A 27,848-nucleotide genomic window follows, 5' to 3' on the forward strand; every position below is an offset into this window, starting at 1 on the left:
GAAAACAAATGGTATGTGTTATGTAATGATGTGTGTATCGTCCCAGTACCTTAAATGTAATGTAAGTACTATGCCACACCACAGAGGGCGCTGCGGTGGGAAACCCTGGTAGTACCTGTAACAAGGACTATATAACGGTGACCACCACACCTGGGAGGCACTCTGGAGCTGAACAATAAAGGACGAAGGTCACAGCAGTTAGACTTACACCAGACCGTGTGGAGTCAGTGATTTGTGTGCTACATACACCACATTGGCAACGAGGAAGTGGACGAACTCCACGCAACCATGGCTACTCTGGGCTCGCTAAAGGATTTTACCGTGGGCAATGATTGGGAGGCCTTTACGGAAAAGCTCGAGTACTACTTCACAGCAAATGACCTGACGGAGGACACATACGCAATGAGAGAGAAGCGTAAGGCGATATTGCTCTCCAGTTATGGAGATGAGGTTTATTGTCTCGTCAGGGATTTGCTGGCACCTGGGAGCACCAGGGACAAGTCACATGAGGAGCTGACTGAACTCATTCGTGACCAGTTGAAACCGAAGGAGAGCATCCTCACGGCCAGATACAAATTTTACCGTCACTGCAGATCTGAGGGCCAGGATATCACCAAATATGCTGCAGACCTCAGGAGACTCGCGGCGCCGTGTGATTTTGGGGCACACCTTGCCGAGGCTTTGCGGGACGTTTTCGTTATGGGGATTGGCCACGAGGGCCTCCTTCACAAGCTGCTGGCCACGGAACCCACAGTCACTCTGACAAAGGCCATCGCCATCAGCCGGGCATATATGACCTCGACTTGCAGCACCAAGCAAATGATCCACACAGTCTCGAACCCGGCAGGCACTGTCCACAGGATAGCGCCCACCATGGACAAAACTACAGAACGTGGCTCTGCCCGGGGCAGAGAGCACGGACCTCGGGATGCTGGAGCTCAGATTCCGCCGAGGGGGGCCAATCAAGCAGCACCATGCTGGCGCTGTGGAGGAAGCCATGGGGCTCACCGGTGCAGGTTTGCGGAGTATACGTGCAATACCTGCCACGTTAAAGGCCACCTACAGCGTATGTGTAAAAGAAATCGGACTGACCGTGTGGCTGAGGAGATGGGGGATGATCCACTGTTCAGCGAGGAGCAGGTAGAAGAAGATGAGGTGTTGGGACTGTACACATGTACCGACGATTCGCCCCCAGTGATAAGTGAAGTAAAAATCAACGGAGTCCCAGTGAGTATGGAAGTGGACACGGGCTCGGGTCCGTCGTTGATGAGTCGGAGAACTTTTGATAAACTGTGGATTAACCCAGCTGCACGACCCAAGCTGGTCCCGGTCACGGCGAAGCTGCGTACCTACACCAGGGAACTAATACCTGTTCTCGGCAGAGCGATGGTGCAGATATCCCACCGGGATGAGACGCACGTGTTACCTTTGTGGGTCGTTGCAGGCGATGGGCCGACACTCCTCGGCCGGAGGTGGATGGGGAACGTCCGTGGGAGCTGGGAAGACTTCATTCCTCCACAGGCTGCTGCTCCCCGGGGTGCTGCCGTGCCCCGGGTCCCCAGAGAGCAGCACTGACCGAGCTGGAGCTGCAGCCTCAATCCACCCACAGGCAAGTCCCAGCCCCGGACCTCACAGAGACCCTGCAGCCCCAGCCCCCACAGGCAAGTCCCAGGCCCGGATCTCACACAGAGACCCTGCAGCCCCAACCCCCACAGGCAAGCAGCCCTGCACAGAGAGGCCTAGTGGGGGGGGGGGAAGTGAGCTGGCAGGGCGCTGCGGGCGGGGTGCTGAGGGATCTAGGGGCCGGCGGTTCGGAAGGGCCCCGCAGAGGAAGAGGCCCCGCCGAGGAGCTGGTAGCGACGGGCAGCGGCAGCCGCAGGGGAGGCCGCTGCGGGAGACGCGGCAAGTGCGGCCGCTGGAGAGGCCACGACGGCTGCAGGAGAGGCGGCAAGTCAGGTGGCAGAGGAGGGGAGCGGAGGCTGCGACGGCGGAGGGCATTCGGAGCGGCGGAGAAGAAGATGGCGGCGGCATCGTGTCGGAGCTGCAGAGCATCAAAGATGGCGGCGCCCAAGGAGAAGCCTCGTGGAATCCTCCTGCATCAAAGATGGCGTCTTAAAGAGGAAATGCACCTGGGAGTCTTAAAAGGGCCTTACAAAGAGGTGGTCTCCACAAAGGACTTCTGTTTGGCAGCGCGAGTCTAAAATGAGCTATGTTAATGTGAGATAGAGAATTTAGAATAAGAATTACTTTTTTTATGCTGAATGGCCACTGTATTTGTGTAAAATAATGGATGAAGTACAATTAATGATAACGGTTAACAAGGAAATCAAGGTTCCGCTACCAGTCAATAACCAGTTAATGTACCAGATAATATGTACCATACTAACGCACTGTCTATGCCCACCTGCCTTCCGTTGGACAAGTGTGATGTTATGTAATGATGTGTGTATCGTTGTCCTGCGTCCAGGTGGGGGGAGGGGGGGGGGGAGGTGATGTTATGTAATGATGTGTGTATCGTCCCAGTACCTTACCTTAAATGTAATGTAAGTACTATGCCACACCACAGAGGGCGCTGCGGTGGGAAACCCTGGTAGTACCTGTAACAAGGACTTTATAAGGGTGACCACCACACCTGGGAGGCACTCTGGAGCTGAACAATAAAGGACGAAGGTCACAGCAGTTAGACTTACACCAGACCGTGTGGAGTCAGTGATTTGTGTGCTGCATACACCACAGTATGTTTGCCTTTATTGCAAAGGAATTGGAATATAAGAGTAAAGGAGTCTTACTGAAATTATGATCTTATTAAATGGCAGAACAGGCTCAAGAGGCCGAATGAACTACTCCTGCTCCTATTTCTTATGATCTTTTGTTCTTATTGTTGCTTATAACCTCTTGCTTCCCCTCTTATAAATTCCTGCCCATTCCTGCTGGCATCTCTTCAGTGACTGCTGTACCCTCTAGACACTTCTCTGCAAATTGGCTGCATTTTAAAATTTGTTCCAATTGCTTGTGTATATATGTATGGATATTTTTTTTAAAAAGCATCTCAGTGTCTACATGAGGCCTGATAGTTCCCTGCTGCCTTGGCTGGTTTTACTTTTTCATGGCATGTCAGTGACCCCACCATCGGCCCAGCTAGTAATACAAGTTATTTTCTACTCCCCATTTGCCCCACTCTAGATCCATGTAAAAAGATTCTACTGTCCCATTATGAAGTTTTCAGCTCTGCTCCATCCGTTTTCTCCCCCTCCTTCAAAAAAAATGTTTCTCCTGCTTTTCCGAGTCTGCTGGTTCACAGTGCATTCTGGGGTTGTTCTCTCTTTCAGCTTTTTTGCCCCTGCCAGTTGACATGTAAATGAGAGAACTTTTCAGTGCCACAGCTTGCCACTACCAAGGAATATGTAACTGAGATGGAAGTTTATTTGGCTGATTTGTTCTGGGGACACACAGATACTGGATTCACACAATTGCGAACTCTGCAGCCTCTTTAGTGGCACCCACTGGACCACCAGAGAGGGTTTTGGCCAGGCCTGACACCCAAGAGGGGGTGCCGGGCTGCATGTTGGCAGTCCGGCCAGACCAGCGGCCGCTATTGTCGGGCTGACTGAAAAGTCTGATCTGTATGCTTGTAATTTGCTGAGCAGTCTCTTGTGTGGCAGCTTGTCAAAGGCGTTTGCAAAGTCGAGGAATTGTTGTGGATTGTTTCGCCTTTCTCAATGCAGCCAGTGATGTTATTTATCGTCAATACCAGTTGAGTCGTTGTAGAGCATTTGGCCCGAAAGCCATGTTAGTTGTCTGCAAGTACCTCGTGCTCCTCCAGATGGGTCATGATGTGTGAATGGACAATGTGCTCAAGAATCTTGCAGAGTACGTTGGTTAGTAACACTCCTTTATAATTACCAGGGTCAGCCTTCTCCCACTTCTTGAAGATAGGGCAGATGTTGGCCCCTCTCCACTGAGAAGGTACATATGGTAGAGGTTTGTCAGAATGGGTGCTATTTCCGGTGCTGTCACCTTGAGAACCCATGGCACAATGCCATCGGGCCCAGATGCTTTGCTGCGGTTGAGGATGTTTAGTTACTTTAGCACCCCAGCCTCACATACAACTAAGTCCTGTATACTCGATAGACCATAGTCTGGCAACGTTGGAATTCTTGATGTGTTTTTGCTGGTGAAATTGCTCACGCTGTCTAGACTTATGACACCGGAAGAGGATTTCCTGGAGTGTATAAGGGATGGTTTTCTAGACCAAAATGTCGAGGGACCTACGAGAGAGCAGGCCATCCTAGACTGGGTCTTGAGTAATGAGAGAGGATTAATTAGCAATTTTGTCATGCGAGGGCCCTTGGGGAAGAGTGATCATAATATGGTAGAATTCTTCATTAAGATAGAGAATGACACAGTTAATTCAGAGACTAGGGTCCTGAACTTAAAAAAAGGTAACTTCGATGGTATGAGACGTGAATTGGCTAGAATAGACTGGCGAGTGATAGTTAAAGGGTTGACGGTGGATAGGCAATGGCAAACATTTAAAGATCACATGGATGAACTTCAACAATTGTACATCTCTGTCTGGCGTAAAAATAAAAGGAGGAAGGTGGCTCAACTATGGCTAACAAGGGAAATTAGGGATAGTGTTAAATCCAAGGAAGAGGCATATAAATTGGCCAGAAAAAGCAGCAAACCTGAGGACTGGGAGAAATTTAGAATTCAGCAGAGGAGGACTAAGGGTTTAATTAGGAGGGAGAAAATAGAGTATGAGAGTAAGCTTGCAGGGAACATAAAAACTGCAAAAGCTTCTATAGATATGTGAAGAGAAAAAGATTAGTGAAGACTAATGTAGATCCCTTGCAGTCAGAATCAGGTGAATTCATAATGGGGAACAAGGAAATGGCAGACCAATTGAACAAATACTTTGGTTCTGTCTTCACTAAGGAAGACATGAATAACCTGCCGAAAATACTAGAGGACCGAGGGTCTAGCAAGAAGGGGGAACAGAAGGAAATCCTTATTAGTCAGGAAATGATGTTGGGGAAATTGATGGGATTGAAAGCCGATAAATCCCCAGGGCCTGATAGGCTGCATCACAGAGTACTTAAGGAAGTGGCCCTAGAAATAGTAGATGCATTGATGGTCATTTTCCAATATTCCATGGACTCTGGATCAGGTTCCATGGATTGGAGGGCAGCTAATGGAACCCCACTTTTTAAAAAAGGAGGGAGAGAGAAAAGACGGAATTATAGACCAGTTAGCCTGACATCGGTGGTGAGGGAAATGCTGGAATCAATTATTAAAGATGTAATAGCAGCGCATTTGGAAAGCAGTGATAGGATCGGTCCAAGTCACCATGGATTTATGAAAGGGAAATCATGCTTGACAAATCTTCTGGAATTTTTTGAGGATGTAACTAGTAGAGAGGATAAGGGAGAACCAGTGGATGTGGTATATTTGGACTTTCAAAAGACTTTTGACAAGGTCCCACGCAAGAGATTGGTGTGCAAAATTAAGGCACATGGTATAGGGGTAATGTATTGACGTGGATAGAGAACTGGTTGGCAGACAGGAAGCAAAGCATGGGGATAAACGGGTCCTTTTCAGAATGGCAGGCAGTGACTAGTGGGGTACTGCAAGGTTCAGTGCTGGGACCCCAGCTATTTACAATATATATTAATGATTTAGATAAAGGAATTGAATGTAATATCTTCAAATTTGCAGATGACACTAAGCTATGTGGCAGTGTGAGCTGTGAGGAGGATGCTAAGAGGCTGCAGGGTGACTTGGACAGGTTAGGTGAGTGGGCAAATGCATGGCAGATGCAGTATATTGTGCATAAGTGTGAGATTATCCACTTTGGTGGCAAAAACAGGAAGGCAGATTATTATCTGAATGGTAACTGGGAGGTGCAACGAGACCTGGGTGACATGGTACATCAGTCAGTGAAAGTAGGCATGCAGGTACAGCAGGCAGTTAAGAAAGAAAATGGCACATTGGCCTTCATAGCGAGAGGATTTGAGTATAGGGACAGAGAGGTCTTGTTGCAGTTGTACAGGGCCTTGGTGAGGCCACACCTTGAGTATTGTGTGCAGTTTTGGTCTCCTAATCTGAGGAAAGACATTCTTGCTAGTGAGGGAGTACAGCGAAGGTTCACCAGACTGATCCTGGGATGGTAGGATTGACATATGAAGAAAGACTGGATCGACTAAGCTTATATTCACTGGAATTAAGAAGAATGAGAGGGGATCTCATAGAAGCATATAAAATTCTGACGGGATTGGACAGGTTAGGTGCAGGAAGAATGTTCCTGATGTTGGGGATGTCCAGAACCAGAGGTCACAGTCTAAGTATAAGAGGTAAACCACATAGGACCGAGATGAGGAGAAACTTTTTCACCCAGAGAATTGTGAACCTGTAGAATTCTCTACCACAGAAAGTTGTTGAGTCCAGTCGTTGGATATATTCAAAAGAGAGTTAGATGTGGCCCTTATGGCTAAAGGGATCAGGGGATATGGAGAGAAGGCAGGAATGGGGTATTGAAGTTGCATGATCAGCCATGATCATATTGAATGGTAGTGCAGGCTCGAAGGGCCGAATGGTCTGCTCCTGCACCTATTTTCTATGTTTCTGTGATCTTATTGTTGACCTTGAGATTGGCGATGCCACTATCTTCCCTCCTTAACTTCTTGAAGGACCAAAAGGCCTTGAGATCGTCACTGATTGTTGCTTCAAGCTTGGTACTGATGTATTCTGCTTTATCCTTGTTCAGCTCACTCCTTACTTCTTTACACAATTTATTGTATTCAATGATCTGCAATCCCCGATTTCTTGGCTCTGTTATACATTCTTTACTTCCTACTGCACAGTCTCCTTGGTGGTCGGCTAAACCAGGGTAGGTCATAGTCATTACAGTATAGAAAGAGACCACTTGGCCCATCGATTACATGCTGGCTCTCTGCAGAGCAATCCAGTCAGTCCCATTCCTCTGCTCTATCCCCGCAACCCTACAACTTTACTGCCTATCCAATTTTCTTTTGAAATCATTGATCGTCTCTGCTTCCACCACTCTCAAATTTCCAGATCATAAGTGTTATGCCTTAAATAAAGCTATGTGACTGAGTACTGTAGATGTGAGTAAGTGTGACCTTAGTCTCTTTATTCTAACTCCAGAGTGCTGGTACAGCATGGAAGGCCTGTTTATATACAGTGCTCCCAAGACATGCTGAGATCCCTTGGGGCTCCAACAGACACGCCCTCTCTTGGCGTTAGAATGCTGGTTACATAGGGTTGCATACATAACAATAAGAACATAAGAAATAGGAGCAGGAGCAGGTCATACGGCTCCTCGAGCCTGCTCCGCCATTTAATACAATCAAGGCTGATCCGATCATGGACTCAGGTCCACTTCCCTGCCTGCTCCCCATAACCCCTTATCCCCTTATCGTTTAAAAAACTGTCTATTTCTGTCTTAAATTTATTCAAAGCCCCAGCTTCCACAGCTCTCTGAGGCAGCGAATTCCACAGATTTACAACCCTCTGAGAGAAGAAATTCCTCCTCATCTCAGTTTTAAATGGGCGACCCCTTATTCTAAGATTATGCCCCCTAGTTCTAGTCCCCTAGTCCTCTATCAGTGGAATCATCCTCTCTGCATCCACCTTGTCAAGCCCCCTCATAATCTTGTACGTTTCAATAAGATCACATCTCATTCTTCTGAATTCCAATGAGTAGCGGCACAACCTACTCGACCTTTCCTCCATAAGTCAACCCCCTCATCTCCGGAAACAACTCAGTGAACCTTCTCTGAACTGCCTCCAAAGCAAGTATATCCTTTCATAAATATGGAAACCAAAACTGCACGCATTATTCCAGGTGTGGCCTCACCAATACCCTGTATAACTGTAGCAAGACTTCCCTGCTTTTATACTCCATTCCCTATGTAATAAAGGCCAAGATTCCATTGGCCTTCTTGATCCTGATGGGTGACTTTAATTTACATATAGATTGGGCTAACCAAACTGGTAGCAATGCGGCGGAGGAGGATTTCCTGGAGTGTATTAGGGATGGTTTTCTTGACCAATATGTCGAGGAACCAACCAGAGAGCTGGCCATCCTAGACTGGGTGATGTGTAATGAGAAAGGACTAATTAGCACTCTTGTTGTGCGAGGCCCCTTGGGGAAAAATTACCATAATATGGTAGAATTCTTTATTAAGATGGAGAGTGACACAGTTAATTCAGAAACTAAGGTCCTGAACTTAAGGAAAACTAACTTCGACGGCATGAGGCGTGAATTGGCTAAAATAGACTGGCAAAGGATACTTAAAGGGTTGACGGTGGATAGGCAATGGCAAACATTTATGGATCACATGGATGAACTTCAACAAGTGTCATCCCTGTCTGGGGTAAAAACAAAACGGGGAAGGTGGCTCAACCGTGCCTAACAAGGGAAATTAAGGATAAAGTTAGATCCAAGGAAGAGGCATAGAAATTGGCCAGAAAAAGCAGCAAACCTGAGGACTGGGAGAAATTTAGAATTCAGCAGAGGAGGACAAAGGGTTTAATTAGGAGGGGGGAAAATAGAGTACGAGAGGAAGCTTGCCGGGAACACAAAAACCGACTGCAAAAGTTTCTATAGATAAGTGAAGAGAAAAAGATTCGTGAAGACAAACGTAGGTCCCTTGCAGTCAGACTCAGGTGAAATTATAATGGGGAACAAAGAAATGGCAGACCAATTGAACAAATACTTTGGTTCTGTCTTCACGAAGGAAGACACAAATAACCTTCCGGAGGTACTATGCGACCGAGGGTCTAGTGAGAAGGAGGAACTGAAGGATATCCTTATTAGGCGGGAAATTGTGTTGGGGAAATTGATGGGATTGAAAGCTGATAACTATCCAGGGCCTGATTGTTTGCATCCCAGAGTACTTAGGGAAGTGGCCCTAGAAATAGTGGATACATTGGTGATCATTTTCCAACAGTCTATCGACTCTGGATCAGTTCCTATGGACTGGAGGGTAGCTAATGTAACACCACTTTTTAAAAAAGGAGGGAGAGAGAATACAGGTAATTATAGACCAGTTAGCCTGACATCAGTAGTGGGGAAAATGTTGGAATCAATTATTAAGGATGAAATTTGCAGAGCAGTGACAGGATTGGTCTAAGTTGGCATGGTTTTATGAAAGGGAAATCATGCTTGACAAATCTTCTAGAATTTTTTGAGAATGTTACTAGTAGAGTGGACAAGGGAGAACCAGTGGATGTGGTGTATTTGGACTTTAAAAAGGCTTTTGACAAGGTCCCACAGAAGAGATTGGTGTGCAAAATCAAAGCACATGGTATTGGGAGTAATGTACTGGCGTGGATAGAGAATTGGTTGGCAGACAGGAAGCAGAGAGTCCGGATAAACGGGTCCTTTTCCGAATGGGAGGCAGTGACTAGTGGAGTGCCGCACGAATCAGTGCTGGGACCCCAGCTCTTTACAATATATATTAATGATTTACAAGAACATAAGAACATAAGAATTAGGAACAGGAGTAGGCCATCTAGCCCCTCGAGCCTGCTCCGCCATTCAACAAGATCATGGCTGATCTGGCCGTGGACTCAGCTCCACTTACCCGCCCGCTCCCCGTAATCCTTAATTCCCTTATTGGTTAAAAATCTATCTATCTGTGACTTGAATACATTCAATGAGCTAGCCTCAACTGCTTCCTTGGGCAGAGAATTCCACAGATTCTGGGAGAAGAAATTCCTTCTCAACTCGGTTTTAAATTGGCTCCCCTGTATTTTGAGGCTGTGCCCCCTAGTTCTAGTCTCCCCAACCAGTGGAAACAACCTCTCTGCCTCTATCTTGTCTATCCCTTTCATTATTTTAAATGTTTCTATAAGATCACCCCTCATCCTTCTGAACTCCAACGAGTAAAGACCCAGTCTACTCAATCTATCATCATAAGGTAACCCCCTCATCTCCGGAATCAGCCTTGTGAATCGTCTCTGTACCCCCTCCAAAGCTAGTATATCCTTCCTTAAGTAAGGTGACCAAAACTGCATGCAATATTCCAGATGCAGCCTCACCAATACCCTATACAGTTGCAGAAGGACCTCCCTGCTTTTGTACTCCATCCCTCTCGCAATGAAGCCAACATTCCATTCGCCTTCCTGATTACCTGCTGCATCTGCAAACTAACTCTTTGGGATTCATGCACAAGGACCCCCAGGTCCCTCTGCACCGCAGCATGTTGTAATTTCTCCCCATTCAAATAATATTCCCTTTTACTGTTTTTTTTCCCCAAGGTGGATGACCTCACACTTTCCGACATTGCATTCCATCTGCCAAACCTTAGCCCATTCGCTTAACCTATCTAAATCTCTTTGCAGCCTCTCTCTGTCCTCTACACAACCCGCTTTCCCACTAATCTTTGTGTCATCTGTAAATTTTGTTACACTACACTCTGTCCCCTCGTCCAGGTCATCTATGTATATTGTAAACAGTTGTGGTCCCAGCACCAATCCCTGTGGCACACCACTAACCACCGATTTCCAACCTGAAAAGGACCCATTTATCCCGACTCTCTGCTTTCTGTTAGCCAGCCAATTCTCCATCCATGCTAATACATTTCCTCTGACTCCGCGTACCTTTATCTTCTGCAGTAACCTTTTGTGTGGCACCTTATCGAATGCCTTTTGGAAATTTAAATATACCACATCCATCGGTACACCTCTATCCACAATGCTCGTTATATCCTCAAAGAATTCCAGTAAATTAGTTAAACATGATTTCCCCTTCATGAATCCATGTTGCGTCTGCTTGATTGCACTATTGCTATCTAGATGTCCCGCTATTTCTTCCTTAATGATAGTTTCAAGCATTTTCCCCACTACAGATGTTAAACTAACCGGCCTATAGTTACCTGCCTTTTGTCTGCCCCCTTTTTTAAACAGAGGCGTTACATTAGCTGCTTTCCAATCCGCTGGTACCTACCCAGAGTCCAGAGAATTTTGGCAGATTATAACGAATGCATTTGCTATAACTTCCGCCATCTCTTTTAATACCCTGGGATACATTTCATCAGGACCAGGGACTTGTCTACCTTGAGTCCCATTAGCCTGTCCAGCACTACTCCCCTAGTGATAGTGATTGTCTCAAGGTCCTCCCTTCCCACATTCCTGTGACCAGCAATTTTTGGCATGGTTTTTGTGTCTTCCACGGTGAAGACCGAAGCAAAATAATTGTTTAAGGTCTCAGCCATTTCCACATTTCCCATTATTAAATCCCCCTTCTCATCTTCTAAGGGACCAACATTTACTTTAGTCACTCTCTTCCGTTTTATATATCTGTAAAAGCTTTTACTATCCGTTTTTATGTTTTGCGCAAGTTTACCTTCGTAATCTATCTTTCCTTTCTTTATTGCTTTCTTAGTCATTCTTTGCTGTCGTTTAAAATTTTCCCAATCTTCTATTTTCCCACTTATCTTGGCCACCTTATACGCATTGGTTTTTAATTTGATACTCTCCTTTATTTCCTTGGTTATCCACGCCTGGTTATCCCTTCTCTTACCGCCCATCTTTTTCACTGGAATATATTTTTGGATGAAGGAATTGAGTGTAATATCTCCATGTTTGCAGATGACACTAAACTGGGTGGTGGTGTGAGCTGTGAGGAGGATGCTAAGAGGCTGCAGGGTGATTTGGACAGGTTAGGTGAGTGGGCAAATGCATGGCAGCTGAAGTATAATGTGGATAAATGTGAGGTTATCCACTTTGGTGGCAAAAATACGAAGGCAGAATATTATCTGAATGGCGGCAGATTAGGAAAAGGGGAGGTGCAACGAGACCTGGGTGTCATGGTTCATCACTCATTGAAAGTTGGCATGCAGGTGCAGCAGGCGGTGAAGAAGGCAAATGGCATGTTGGCCTTCATAGCGAGAGGATTTGAGTATAGGAGCAGGGAGGTCTTACTGCAGTTGCACAGGGCCTTAGTGAGGGCTCACCTGGAATATTGTGTTCAGTTTTGGTCTCCTAATTTGAGGAAGGACGTTCTTGTTATTGAGGGAGTGCAACGAAGGTTCACCAGACGGATTCCAGGGATGGCTGGACTGTCATATGAGGAGAGACTGGATCAACTGGGCCTTTATACACTGGAGTTTAGAAGGATGAGAGGGGATCTCACAGAAACGTATAAGATTCTGACGGGACGGGACAGGTTAGATGCGGAAAAACTGTTCCCGATGTTGGGGAAGTCCAGAACCAGGGGACACAGTCTTAGGAAAAGGGGTAGGCCATTTAGGACTGAGATGAGGAGAAAGTTCTTCATGCAGAGAGTTGTTGACCTGTGGAATTCCCTGCCGCAGAGAGTTGTTGATGCCAGTTCATTGGACATATTCAAGAGGGAGTTAGATATGGCCCTTACGGCTAAAGGGATCAAGGGGTATGGAGAGAAAGCAGGAAAGGGGTACTGAGGTGAATGATCAGCCATGATCTTATTGAATGGCGGTGCAGGCTCGAAGGGCCGAATGGCCTATTCATGCACCTATTTTCTATGTTTCTATCATTTGCTGTACCTGCATACTATACTTTTGTGTTTCATGCACAAGTACCCCTAGATTCCGCTGTACTGCTGCACTTTGCAATCTTTCTCCATTTAAATAATAATTTGCTCTTTGATTTTTTTTCTGCCAAAGTGCATGACCTCACACTTTCCCACAATAACATCTGCCAAATTTCTGCCCACTAAACTTAGACTGTCGATGTCCTTTTGCAGATTTTTTGTGTCCTCACACATTGCTTTTCCTCCTATCTTTGTATCGTCAGCAAACTTGGCTACTTTACACTCGGTCCCGTCTTCCAAGTCGTTAAAATCGATTATAAATAGTTGGGGTCCCAGCACTGATCCCGGCAGCACCCCACAAGTTACTGATTGCCAACCCAAGAATGAACCATTTATCCCGACTCTCTTTTCTGTTAGTTAGCCAATCCTCTTTTTCCAGACTCATATATTAGCCCCCAACCCCGTGAACTTTTATCTTGTGCAGTAACCTTTTATGTGGCATCTTGTCAAAATGCCTTCTGGAAGTCCAAATACACCACATCCACTGATTCCCCTTTATCCACCCTGTTCGTTACTCAAAGAATTCCAGCAAATTTGTCAAACATGACTTCCCCTTCATAAATCAGTGATGAATCTGCCTGACCGAATTTTGCTTTCCAAATGTCCTGCTACTGCTTCTTTAATAATGGACTCCAACATTTTCCGAACCACAGATGTTAGACTAACTGGTCTGTCGTTTCCTGCTTTTAGTCTGCCTCCTTTTTTAAATAGGGGCGTTACATTTGCAGTTTTCCAATCTGCTGGGACCTCCCCAGAATCCAGGGAATTTTGGTAAATTACAAGCAATGCATCCACTATACCTGCCGCTACTTCTCTTAAGACCCTAGTTTGCAAGCCATCAGGTCCAGGGGATTTATCTGCCTTTGGTCCCATTATCTTACGTACCGCCTCCTTAGTGATTGTGATTGTGTTAAGTTCCTCCCCTCCTATAGCCCTTTGACTATCTACTGTTGGAATAGTTTTAGTGTCCTCTACCGTAAAGACTGATACAAAATATTTGTTCAGAGTTTCTGCCATCTCCATGTTCCCCATTACTAATTCCCCGGTCTCGTCCTCTAAGGAACCAACATTTACTTTAGCCACTCTTTTCCTTTTCATATACCTGTAGAAACTCTTGCTATCTGTTTTTATATTTCGTGCTAGTTTACTTTCATAGTCTATCTTCCCTTCCGTAATCATTTTTTTAATCATTCGTTGCTGGCTTTTAAAAGCTTCCCAATCTTCTGTCCTCCCACAAGTTTTGGCCATTGTGAATGCCTTTGTTTTTAATTAAATACCGTCCTTTATTTCTTTAGTTAGCCACGGATGGCTATCTCTTCTTTTATGCCCTTTTCTCCTCACTGGAATATATTTTTCTTGAGAGTTGTGAAATATCTCCTTAAATGTCTGCCACTGTTCATCAACCGTCCTACACTTTAATCTATTTTCCCAGTCCACTTTAGCCAACTCTGCCCTCATACCTCCATAGTCTCCTTTATTTAAGCTTGGTACGCTGATTTGCGATCCAACTTTCTCACCCTTCATCTGAATTTGAAATTCAACCATGCTATGATCACTCATTCCAAGGGGATCCTTTACTAGGAGATTGTTTATTAATCCTGTCTCATTACACAGGACCGGATCCGAGATAGCCTGCCCCCTGGTTGGTTCCGTTACATACTGATCAAGGAACCCGTCCCTTATGCACTCTACGAACTCTTCCTCAAGGCTACCCTGACCAATTTGATTTGTCCAATCAATGTGGAGGTTAAAATCACCCATGATTATTGCTGTTCCCTTTTTACAAACCCTCACTATTTCCTGGTTTATACTCCGACCAACGGAGTTGCTACTGTTAGGGGGCCTATAGACTAAGCCCACCAGTGACTTTTTCCCCTTATTGTTCCTTATCTCCTCCCAAACTGTTTCAACATCCAGATCATTTGAGCCAATATTGTTTCTCACTATTGCAGTGATTCCATCCTTTATCAATAGAGCTATCCCACCTCCTTTTCCGTTCTGTCTGTCCTTCCAGATTGTCAAATACTCCATAATATTTAATTCCCAGCCCAGATCACGTTGCAACCACGTCTCTGTGATGGCTATCAGATCATACCCATTTGTATATATTTGTGCCGCCAACTTATCTATTTTGTTACGAATGCTATGTGCATTTAGACAACGTGCCTTTAAATTTGTTTTTTAACCTTTTTTCCTGCTTGCTTCCTCTGTCCTTCAAACTCACTTTCTTCATTTTTGCATTCTAATTCCAGCTTTACCCCCTCTCTACTGAATCTATTTTCAGGTTCCCATCCTCCTGCCAAGCTAGTTTAAACCTTCCCCCAACAGCACTAGCAACACCTCCACCCCCTTCCCCCTCCCCCCCCCACACCCCCGCCCCCCCCCCCCCCGCCTGCGAGGATATTGGTCCCGGCTCTGTTGAGGTGCAACCCGTCCGGTTTGTATAGGTCCCACCTCCCCTGAAGAGCTCCCAATGCCTCAGGAAACAGGAGCAACTTTTCTTTGTCTACCTTATCTAAACCTGTCATAATCTTGGACATCTCTATCAAATCTACCCTCAACCTCCTTTGCACCAAGGAGAACAACCCTAGCTTCTCCAACCTAACCTTGTAGCTAAAATCCCTCATCCCTGGAACCATTCTGGTAAATCTCCTCTGCACCCTCTCAAGGATCTTCACATCCTTCCTAAAGTGTGGTGACCAGAACTGGACGTAATACTCCAGAGCTTTATAAAGGTTTAGCATAACTTCCCTGCTTTTGTACTCAACATCTCAATCTATGAAGCACAGGATCCCATATGCTTTGCTCTCTCAGTATGTCCTGCCATCTTCAAAGATCTATGTACATCAATCCCCAGGTCCCTCTGTCCTTGCATACTCTTTAGAATGGTGCCATTAAGTCTCTATATTGCCTCTCCTCATCCCTTCTGCCAAAATGCATCACCTCACACTTCTCTGTATTAAATTTCATCTGCCACTTGTCTGCCCATTTTGCTAGTCTATCTATGTCCTGTTACAGTTGATTGGTATCATCCTCACTATTTGCCACACCTCAAAGTTGGGTATAATCAGCAAATTTTGAAATTTTAATCTGTATTTCAATATCCAATCATTTATTTATATATATATATCAAAAAATCAGTGGTCCGAGTACTGATACCTGGGAAACACCACTATCCACCATCGTCTAATCTGAAAAACAACCATTCACCATGACTCACTGTTTTCTGTCCTCAAGCCAATTTCTTGTCCAAGCTGACACTGACCCTCCTATTCCATGAGCCTCAATTTTGTTAACCAGTCTTTTATGTGGCACTTTGTCAAACACCTTTTTAAAGCCCATATAGACAACATCCATTGCATTCCCTTCATTAACCCTCTTACTTCATCAAAAAATTCAATTAGATTAGTCAAACACGGTCTGCCTTTTACAAATCCATGCTGGCTCTCCTTAATTAAATTAAATGTCTCCAAGTGGCTGCTAATTTTTTCCTGATTATTGTTTTTAAAACCTCACCCACTACTGATAAACTGACCTAGGAGCATCCTTACATCCTTTCTTGAACAAGTGTGTCACATTTGCCACTTTCCAATCTTCTGGCACCTCCCCAGCTTCTAGGGGTAACCGGAAGATTATGGCAAGCCCTGCCGCTATCTCCACCCCCACTTCCCTTAGCAAACTGCGACTTATCCACTCTAACCATAGCCAGCCTTTTCAGTACATCGCCATTTAAATTATAATTTGCTTTTCTGTTTTTTCTGCCAAAGTGGATAACCTCACATTTTCCCACATTATACTCCATCTGCCAAATTTTTGCCCACTCACTTAGCCTGTCTATATATCCTTTGCAGATTTTTTGTGTCCTCCTCACAATTTGCTTTCCCACCCATCTTTGTATCATCAGCAAACTTGGGTACATTACACTCGGTCCCATCATCCAAGTCATTAATATAGATTGTAAATAGTTGTCAGTATGGTTGGAATGTGACCATCCACGAGTTGTTTTATTTTATTTGGAAGCTATCCCATTTTTCCTGAACAGAAACACCTTCTTCAACCATGTACTTGAAGATGCCCTGGTATTCCTTGATGTCAGCCTTGTGTCGTAGGTAGATTTTTATGGGATGGTTGGTTAAAGAGACGAATTTTAAGGAGGTGGAGAGCTTTACGGAGGGAATTCGAGAGCTTTAGGGCCAACAGCTGAAGGCAATTAGTGGAGCAATTAAAATCGGGGATGCACAAGAGGACAGAATTGGAAGAGCACAGAGATCTCGAAGGGTTGTAGGGTAGGAAGATGTTACAGAGATCGGGAGGGATAAGGCTCTAGTACATCCAGACACCCCCATTCCTAAATCCCAAGATCTCACCTGGTCCTGTGACATAAATTAACCACGCCCCCACTGCTTCAACACCCAACTCTCCAATTGTTCCAAAGGAACACCAAATCCATTATTACTTTTGCATTCTAAGAATCCTCCTTCCTGTACTCCAGACCCTATGACCTCCCCCCAGCCTCACCCACCAGCATCACATTCACACTCCTCCCAAACATCAGGACTACTACGACATTCCCATATCCTTTGACCCCAGTCACCCCACACCCTGCCATACTCTCGTGCCCCACAAAGACTCCAACATTTAATGATTAACCCTCACAAACACCACCCTCTCCATAGCTCCCATATGCCACTACTTCCCTCCCAGTCTGACAATCCATAAAACCCAATACTTCCACACTGCACAAATGCCTCCTTCCACCACATTACCTGCTAAGGAGAGTGGTTGTTGGAGGAGAATCATCTCCGCCCCAGGACATCGCTGCAGGAATTCCTCAGGGCAGTGTCATAGACCCAACCATCTTCTGCTGCTTCATCAATGACCTTCCCTCCATAATAAGGTCAGAAGTGGGGATGTTTGCTGATGACTGCACAGTGTTCAGTTCCATTTGCAACTCCCCAGAAAATGAAGCAGTCCATGCCCACATGAACCAAGAGCAGAACAATATTCAGGCTTGAACTGATAAGTGGCAAGTAACATTTGTGCCACACAGGTGCCAGGCAATGATTATCACCAACAAGAGAGAGTCTAACCACCGCCCTTTTACATTCAATGACATTACCATCGCCGAATCTCCCATCATCAACATCCTGGGGTCACCATTGACCGGAAACTTAACTGGACCAGCCACATAAATACTGTGGTAGGTCAGAGGCTGGGTATTCTACAGTGAGTGTCTCACCTCCTGAATCCCCAAAGCTTTTCCACCATCTACAAGGCGCAAGTCAGGAGTGCAATGGAATACTCTCCACTTGCCTGGATGAGTGTAGCTCCAACAACAATCGAAGCTCAACACCATCCAGGGCAAAGCAGCCTGTTTGATCAGCATCCCACCCACAACCTTTAATATTCACTCCATCCACCACCAATGCACCGTGACTGCAGTGTGTACCATCTACAAGTTGCACTGGAGCAACTCGCCAAGACTTCTTTGACAGCACCTCCAAAGCCTGCGACTTCTACCGTCTAGAAGAACAAGGGCAGCAGGCACAAGGGAACACCATGACCTGCAAGTTTCCCTCCAAGTTACACCCCATCTTTCATCATCGCTGGGTCAGAATTCTGGAACTCCTTCCGTAATAGTACTGTGGGAGTACCTTCATCACACAGACTGCAGCGGTTCAAGGCGGCGGCTCACCACCTTGTCAGGGTAATTAGGGATGGGCAATAAATGCTGGTCTTCCCAACAATGCCCACATCCCAGGAATTAATTTTTTTAAAACCTTTCATATCTCCCCACTACCAACACGCATTGAATATCTACCAGCAATCTGCTAAATCTTTGTTTTCAAAATGTTATCAAATAAAATGTTTTATACATTAATCTGAATCTTAAATGTTAATTTAAGAAAGACAGAATTGTGCACTAAAGCAGCATGAAAATGCATCGTCATTTAACAATTCTCTCACTTATTCACTCATTGTAACTCACTTGTCCTAATAGTACAAAATGCCTTAACATCCCTCTTCTAAAATGTTTCCTGTGGCTTTGATACTGTAATCAATGATAGGAGAAAATTGTGTGGATAGTCATTATAATATAGCACATCTCTGAGTTCCTCATAGTGAGTCAGAGATATTTGCGCATATGCAAGTGGTATAATAAAAATGGGGAATACAATCAAATTACAACTATAAAGCAGAGATAAACTATAGATCAAAAGAGTCACGGAGCATTTTTAGGCATCATATATGGTTTACCCATTCAGTAGCCTCAGGGTCAGCAATGTGGCATCTGCAAAATCTGGTAGCCCAGCATGAAATGAATAGCCATTCAGTAGATGTGCGGCATTCTCAACTGCACTGCAGCTACACAGAGGGCTTTTCCTAAGTCCCTCGTTCATTTGCTGCACACCTTACCACCTCACATCTAAAATGGTTGAGCTTGCATCAGAGATAGTGTGGCAGCTGGAAGCCAGGCAATCTATCATCAGGCTCCGTGATGAACAAAGTTTCTTATAGAGGGAGCAGCTCGTTTCCATTCTGTTCATAGTAAAGAAGCAGTTTCTGTCATGGAGATGGTTGATTGTATAGTCCAGATTGTTTTTCTGCCGATGTGTCGATGGCGAGGCACCTCCAATATATCTTTGAAAAATGGCAGTTGTGGCTTATCCAGGATTTTCTCGAAGAGGTTCTTTGCTGCAATATGGCGTCTGATGTTCGGAGGCCATATATTTGAGAGAACTGGTTTCAGTGTTTGTTACGCACATAGTCCTTGTTGTTTTCTCATTGTTTGATTTAATTATACATCAACTAGATGTGTCGAAGAGTTTAACCACACAGAAGTGCAGTATTCTCCAACTGAGTTGCAGAGTGCCAGCAACGAGCTGCTCGATGCTTGCACATTACAACCTCAAGTTGACCCGGCAAACTTATTTAGAAGGCCAATTCTGCTTTTGATCTCCTGAGTTACATTGGTGAGGTGGCTGTCTATTGAAATCAGGCAAACGTCATCAGCATGCTTGAATGGTCTGGCAATTGTTGGGGGCAGATCATGTGTCAATCATTGGAGCAAGAACAGATCCCTGGGGAAGTTCATTCTTCTGGATCCTCTATGGGCTCATCTTGTTGCCGAGCATCATCTGGAATCTTCTGTCTAAAATGAAAATCTTCAAGCCATAACAACCCAGCGAGGTAACATCTTGGTCAGCAGTCCGGTGTGCCAGATGCTATCATATGCTGTTGTCAAGTCCAAAAAACATAGTCCCTGTCTCCTCTTACTGTTTGAAACCAGAGCAAGAATTTTGTCACAAGTGCTCCTATTTGGTCTGAAGATTCCCTGGTTACCTTTCAGAGGCCTGCCCTACTGTGAGTTTGTAAGCACAGCTCAGAAGTGATAGAGGATGGTAAGTATCTGGGAGGAAGTGGTTGTTTCCTGATTTTAGTATAGCTATCACTCTAGTATTCTACCATATTTTGGGCATCTTGCTCTCTTGGATGACGTAAGACATAAAAATTGATTGTCATTTTATGCTCTTCGCTCCAAGTTGTATTAGCATTTCTGGTAAAATGTTGCAAGGCCACAAGCTTCTCCTACTTTCATGACACTCAATGCTTTCTCAACTTCTTCAGTCGAGAATGACTGGAAGACATCTATATCTGTCAGAGATTATGCTATTGCATTGAAAGAATTTGGACAAAAATGTGAAAACTTCTTGGAGACGATGAAGTAAATGTCTTTGATATGTTACTGAAAAATGTAGCTTTTCTTATCCACACCAGGCAGATTATTAAATACCAGAATTTACATCAGTACATCTCTGCACATCTTATGGGTGCAGTTCTTTACTGCCTATCTAATAAGAGTGTAGTGTTTTATTGCAAAGGCCAAGAAATGTATAAACTTTTAGTTTGATCTATTCCCAGCAGTAGTAAGAGTATTTAAAATAGAACCTATGGATAAAATATTTTTAAATTATGGTTATTTTTTCAAAGGGGACTCTGGGGTTCTCAAAGATTGCTGGCTTCCCAAAGGTACAGGGCTGCATTGATTGTACCCACATAGCCTTGCGAGCACCTGTGGAGAATGCCGAGCAGTACAGGAATAGAAAAGGTTTCCACTCCATTAATGTGCAGTTCGTGTGTGACGACAAGCAGCACATCTTGTCAGTTGATGCAAGATACCCTGGCAGCACCCATGATGCGTTCATCCTACGCGACAGCGTTATATCTGACATGTTTCAGCAGCAGCCAGAAGGGCAGAGCTGGCTACTGGGAGACAAAGGGTACGGCCTCGCCACCTGGCTCATGACGCCCCTACGCGTAACATGGACGGAAGCTGACCATTAATACAACATGTCGCACATTGCGACGCGCAGCATCATAGAGAGGACCATTGGCATCTTGAAACAGCATTTCTGATGCCTGGACCATTTCGGAGGCCACTTGCAATACTCCCCTGAGATTGTCGGTCAGTTCACTGTTGTGTGCTACATGCTGCATAACTTAGCAGCAGGAGCTGGTAGTGGAACCAGAAGACCAGAAGAGTGCCTGATGATAGTATTTTGGAAGAGCAGGATGCGGATGATGACGACGATCAGGAAAACATGGAAGTGCCTGATGCCAGAGCACAAGGTCGGAGGAGGGCAGTCCATCGTGCTCCTTTAACGATTGCTTGAGCCCTGTGCCAGCAGCTCATCCGTGAACGCTTCAAGTACTGATGCCTGAGGGCTCTGCGACAGCTGTTGCACATGGACATGTTTATTTTTTGGAGTTGTGTTGTGTTAATGGAACACGATTCAGTTTTAATGTAAAAATATTTTAGTGAAAAGTTCACAATGTACTGCACGTTAGTGTAATAAAGTATTTGTTGTATCTAACTTTAATATGACTCTTTAAGATCACTTAAACTTGTAAAGTTACAAAAGTTACAAAACAATTTCAATGTGAAAAATCTTACACTCTTAAGATCACTGGAACTTCAAGATCACTTTTTAGGTGCAAAATTAAATAACTTACAAAATGTGAGAACATTTACACTCTAAGATCACTTAAAAATCCTAAGATCACTTATACATATATAGAAACATAAAAAATAGGTGCAGGAGCAGGCCATTTGGCCCTTCGAGCCTGCACCGCCATTCAATATGATCATGGCTGATCATGCAACCTCAGTACCCCACCCCTGCCTTTTCGCCATACCCACGGATCCCTTTAGAAACATAGAAAATAGGTGCAGGAGTAGGCCATTCGGCCCTTCGAGCCTGTACCGCCATTCAATAAGATCATGATTGATCAGCCGTAAGGGCTTGATCTAACTCCCTTTTGAATATGTCCAATGAACTGGACTCAACAACTTTCTGTGGCAAAGAATTCCACAGGTTCACAACTCTCTGGGTGAAAAGGTTTCTCCTCATCTCGGTCCTTTATGGCTTACCCCTTATCTTTAGACTATGACCCCCGGTTTCTGGACTTCCCCAACATCGGGAACATTCTTCCTGCATCTAACCTATCCAGTCCCGTCAGAATTTTATAAGTTTCTATGAGATACCCTCTCATTCTTCTAAATTCTAGTGAGTATAAGCCTAGCTGATCCAGTCTTTCCTCATATATCAGTCCTGCTATCCCGGGAATCAGTCTGGTGAACCTTCGCTGCACTCCCTCAATAGCAATTGCTGAGATTAGGAGACCAAAACTGCACACAATACTCAAGGTGTGGTCTGCTGTACAACTGCAGTAAGACCTCCCTGCTCCTATACTCAAATCTCCTTGCTATGAAGACCAACATGCCATTTGCTTTCTTTACTGCCTGCTGTACCTGCATGCCTACCTTCAATGACTGATGTACCATGACACCCAGTCTCGTTGCACCTCCCCTTTTCCTAATCTGTCACCATTCAGGTAATATTCTGCCTTCCTGTTTTTCCCACCAAAGTGGATCACCTCACATGTATCAACATTATACTGCATCTGCCATGCATTTGCCCACTCACCGAACCTGTCCAAGTCACCCTGCAGCCTCTTAGCATCCTCCTCTCAGCTCACACTGCCACACAGTTTAGTGTCACCCATTATGTGGAGGAAGGTGGCACTGGCACTAAGTGCCAAAACTCTCAACCTCGAGATTATAGACCAGTGCCACTAAAGGTTTAATAACCTAACCAGGGTAGGCAAGGTCACACACTGGTATGTCTCTCTTTTCTTCCCGACACATCAGTACACTCTTCACCCTATAAAAGAAACGGCTGTAAAACAGACCGTCACAATGAACTCTAGTTAAGGGGGCACTAACTCGGGATCTTAAAGTATGGCCAAATATCATCACTGCAATTACATACACAACCCTAACACCCTTTTCTCCACTTTGACAGGGTTATACTGCCTTATCTCTTAAGTGTTCTCACGGCACTTGGCACACACTCAACTGCCAGTCTTCACCTAAATGACTCGATCTTGTTACAGAAAAAAATGGCACATGATGCCTGAAAGTGCATGCTCACCGGGGGAGGGAGATGGGGCTTCTCCAACTTGAAACACATATTGATCTAAAAATATTTTATTCTCTAGGTTTGTGGAGTTTTGACCTGACTGTAACACAGCTTATGCAAGAAATGATATGCGAGTCAAAAAGAGGAATTGTAAATGGTGTTCAAAGCTCCATGAATGGAATTATGGACCTTCTCCGCTATGTCATGGTAATCATCGCCCCAGCACCAGAACATTTTGGTATTCTTATTATCCTATCTGTAATCTTTGTTACAACAGGTGGCTTGCTTTTCTTTTGTTTTGCAAGAAAGACTTTGGGAAAGGATCTGTACAAGTGTGTTTGTATGAAGGAAAAATGCTCTGAGAGTAACAAAGATATGGAGGTTGTGATAGAATCTTTCCTTTGATAGTCTTTCATGGATTGTTACGTCAGTTCAGCAGATCCAACACAAGAAGTTAAAGTTTGTCATAATGCAGTTTCTACAAGTTGTGTAGTAATTAAAATACAGAATATATAGATTAATAATGCAAATGTATTTCCACTTGAGAGGACAGAAACTGTAATGCACAACCAGTAACGTAACAATGGTATGACATTTATATATAACCGGGTTGTTTTAAAGTTGCTTCTTACATTTTCTGTTCTTTTACTAGTTGATTATGCAGTTTAAATTTTGTTTTAAATGATTGATAGTTTTGAGTGTATAAGACATCTTAGTTTTCTGCTTACCTTCATCAATGGAAAAGGTTGTGTTTCACAATCTAGGGATGAGAAGCCAAGAGGGAGCAGTGCAATTTATGATAGGTACTGACTTCATTATTTTGACTTTACAGCTTGAACAGTAAAATAGTTGACTTCCTGCTGCAAAAATAATAGCAATTCAAGGGGTTGCTATTGCTGTTGGAGAGGGTTTAAACTAGCTTGGCAGAGGGATGGGAACCTGAGAATAGATTCAGTAGGGAGGGGAGTAAAGCTGGAATTAGAAAGCAAAAATGAAGAAAGTGCGTTTGATGGACAGAGAAAGCAAGCAGAAAAAAAGGGTAAAAAAACAAATTTAAAAGCTCTTTGTCGAAATGCACGTAGCATTCGTAACAAAATAGATGAGTTGACGGCACAAATAGATACAAATGGGTATGGTCTGATAGTCATTACAGAGACATGGTTGCAAGGCAACCAGGACTGGGAACTAAATAGTCCGGGTTATTTGACAATTCAGAAGGACAGACACAAAGAAAAGGAGGTGGGGTAGCTCTGTTGATAAGGGATGGAATCAATGCAATAGTGAGAAACGATATTGGCTCAAATGATCAGGATGTTGAAACAATTTGGGTGGAGATAAGGAATAATAAGGGGGAAAAGTCATTGGTGGGCGTAGTCTATAGGCAGTAGCAACTCTGTTGGTCGGAGTATAAACCAAGAAATAGAGAGGGCTTGTAAAAAGGGAACAGCAATAATCATGGGTGATTTTAACCTCCATATTGATTGGACAAATCAATTTGGTCAGGGTAGCCTTGAGGAAGAGTTCATAGAGTGCATAAGGGATGGGTTCCTTAAGCAGTATGTAACGGAGCCAACCAGGGGACAGGCCATCTTAGATCTGGTCCTGTGTAATGAGACAGGATTAATAAACAATCTCCAAGTAAAGGATCCCCTTGGAATGAGTGATCATAGCATGGTTGAATTTCAAATTCAGATGGAGCGCGAGAAAGTTGGATCTCAAACAAGCGTACTAAGCTTAAATAAAGAGACTACAAAGGTATGAGGGCAGAGTTGGCTAAAGTGGACTGAGAAAATAGATTAAAGTATGGGACACAGTTGATGAACAGTGGTGTACATTTAAGGAGATATTTAATAACTCTCAAGAAAAATATATTCCAGTGAGGAGGAAAGGGTGTAAAAGAAAAGATAGTCACCCGTGGCTAACTAAATAAATAAAGGATGGTATCCAATTAAAAATATGGGCATACAAAGTGGCCAAAACTAGTGGGAGGACAGAAGATTGGGAAGCTTTTAAAAGCCAGCAAAGAATTACTAAAATAATGATTAAGAAAGGGAAGTTAGACTATGAAAGTAAACTAGCACGAAATATAAAAACAGATAGCAAGAGTTTCTACAGGTATATAAAAAGGAAAAGAGTGGCTAAAGTAAATGTTGGTCCCTTGGAGGACGAAACTGGGGAATTAGTAATGGGGAACATGGAGATGGCAAAGGCTCTGAACAAGTATTTTGTATCAGTCTTTACGGTAGAGGACACTAAAAATATCCCAACAGTGGATAGTCAAGTGGCTATAGCGGGGCGAGGAACTTACCACAATCACAAGATAATGGGACTAAAGGCGGATAAAGCCCCTGGACCTGATGGCTTGCATCCTAGGGTCTTAAGAGAAGTAGCAGCAGGGATAATGGATGCATTGGTTGTAATTTACCAAAATTTCCTGGATTCTGGGGAGGTCCCAACAGAATGGAAAACTGCAAATGTAACGCCCCTATTTAAAAAAGGAGGCAGACAAAAAGCAGGAAACTATAGACAAGTTAGCTTAACATCTGAGGTTGGGAAAATGTTGGAGTCCATTATTAAAGAAGCAGTATCAGGACATTTGGAAAAATAGAATTCAGTCAGGCAGAGTCAGCTTGGATTTATGAAGGGGAAGTCATGTTTGACAAATTTGCTGGAATTCTTTGCGAATGTAATGAACAGGGTGGATAAAGGGGAACCAGTGGATGTGGTGTATTTGGACTTCCAGAAGGCTTTTGACAAGGTGCCACATAAAAGGTTACTGCACAAGATAAAAGTTCACGGGGTTGGGGGTAATATATTAGCATGGATATAGGATTGGCTAACTAACAGAAAACAGAGAGTCGGGATAAATGGTTCATTCTTGGGTTGGCAATCAGTAACTAGTGGGGTGCCGCAGGGATCAGTGCTGGGACCCCAACTATTTACAATTCATATTAACGACTTGGATGAAGGGACCGAGTGTAACGTAGCCAAGTTTGTTGACGATACAAAGATAGGAGGAAAAGCAATGTGTGAGGAGGACACAAAAAACCTGGAAAAGGACATAGACAGGTTAAGTCCTGGTGCATGAAACACAAAAGATTAGTATGCAGGTACAACAAGTGATCAGGAAGGCCAATGGAATCTTGGCCTTTATTGCAAAGGGGATGGAGTATAAAAGCAAGGAAGTCTTGCTACAGTTATGCAGGGTATTGGTGAGGCCACACCTAGAATACTGTGTACTGTTTTGGTTTCCATATTTAAAGAAAGGATATATTTGCTTTGGAGGCAGTTCAGAGAAGGTTCATTAGATTGATTCCGGAGATGAGGAGGTTGACTTATGAGGAAAGGTTGAGTAGGTTGGCCTCTACTCATTGGAATTCAGAAGAACGAGAGGTGATCTTATCGAAACGTATAAGATTATGAAGGGGCTTGATAAGGTGGTTGCAGAGAGCATGTTTCCACTGATAGGGGAGACTGGAACTAGGGGACATAATCTTAGAATAAGGGACCGCCCATTTAAAACTGAGATGAGGAGGAATTTCTTCTCTCAGAGGGTTGTAAATCTGTGGAATTCGCTGCCTCAGAGAGCTGTAGAAGCTAGATCATTGACTAAATTTAAGACAGAGATAGAGTTTCTTAACCAATAAGGGAGCTGGCAGGGAAGTGGACTTGAGTCTATGATCGGATCAGCCATGATCGTATTAAATGGCGGAGCAGGTTCGAGGGGCTGTATGGCCTACCCCTGCTCCTATTTCTTATGTTCTTATGATTTGATTTCCATTTCCTTTTGCCTTTTACATCGATTTTTTGAACACTTGATGAAGTCTTTCCCTTCCTCCTTCACTTGCACCCTCTGCAAGTTGGAAAGTTTGTTTTTTTACAGTTGGATCAGCTATAAACACAACTTCAACACCACTTGATATGCTTGATTATATTTACAAAGAAAGACTTCTAGATCTTTATCCTAACCTTTGTACTGCAATCCTGCTGTTGACGGTGCCTGTGACAGTTCCATCAGGCAAAAGAAGCTTTTCCAGAATGAAATTGTCACAAGAGCATCTAGTGAATTTGAGATATGTCAGAAGCTCGACTATTGAGATATATAAGACTTTGCTGCAGCGAAAGGATGAAATGCTAGTTTCTGAGTTGTCGTATGATTTAAATACTGAACTATTAGTGTTTCAAGGCCTTTATAAATGTCCAGTGTAATTTACTGTTGTGTTAACTATCGCTTATCATTTTGTCAACTATTTTTATATTACCTGTTGCAAACATTCCTTTTCACAATCGTAAGTGTACAGATTTGACACAGATTAAGTAGATACTTTTTAGTATCGTTATTTAGTAAAATATAAGGACCCGAAATCAAATTGTGTGGGGCTCCTGCAAATGAAACACTGCCCCTGCTTGAGGCAAAGTTAGTAAAATTATGCCATTCTACTAATATTCTGATACATGAAAATGCACTGATGAAGGTTTCAACTTTAAAACTACATTTTCTGGATATTTTTTCCAACTGAATCATTGTTTGTAAATGATGGGTGAAAATGTATTTTCTTTTAACTTATGACCGGTCACTTGTCTAAAGTAATGTTCAGTTGGAGCAGCTTTCGGTATTTAAGGTCAAACATTATTCATCTAAATTCGAAAGTTTTTGCAAAATTTTTGGAGAAGAGGGTTTTGGAGAGGAAGAGCTGCAATGAGCAATGAAGAAGTTGATAGTCACTGAAAGATGACTACAGACTACCTACAAAGACAGAATA

The 27,848-nt window shown here is 43.9% G+C and overlaps 1 protein-coding gene across 1 annotated transcript in view; it reads left to right on the forward strand.

Moving 5' to 3' along the window:
- LOC139259846 (ferroportin-like) overlaps positions 1–27,282 on the forward strand; it is a 205,597-nt gene extending 178,315 nt beyond the window's left edge. Inside the window, exon 10 of the mRNA XM_070875729.1 lies at positions 23,165–27,282. Coding sequence (XP_070731830.1) covers positions 23,165–23,490 — 326 coding nt within the window. The 3' untranslated portion in view covers positions 23,491–27,282. The remainder of the gene's footprint in view (positions 1–23,164) is intronic.
- The last annotated feature ends 566 nt before the right edge of the window (positions 27,283–27,848 follow it).

This window comes from Pristiophorus japonicus, chromosome 3 (genome assembly GCF_044704955.1).
Source record: "Pristiophorus japonicus isolate sPriJap1 chromosome 3, sPriJap1.hap1, whole genome shotgun sequence".
Lineage (NCBI taxonomy): Eukaryota > Metazoa > Chordata > Chondrichthyes > Pristiophoridae > Pristiophorus > Pristiophorus japonicus.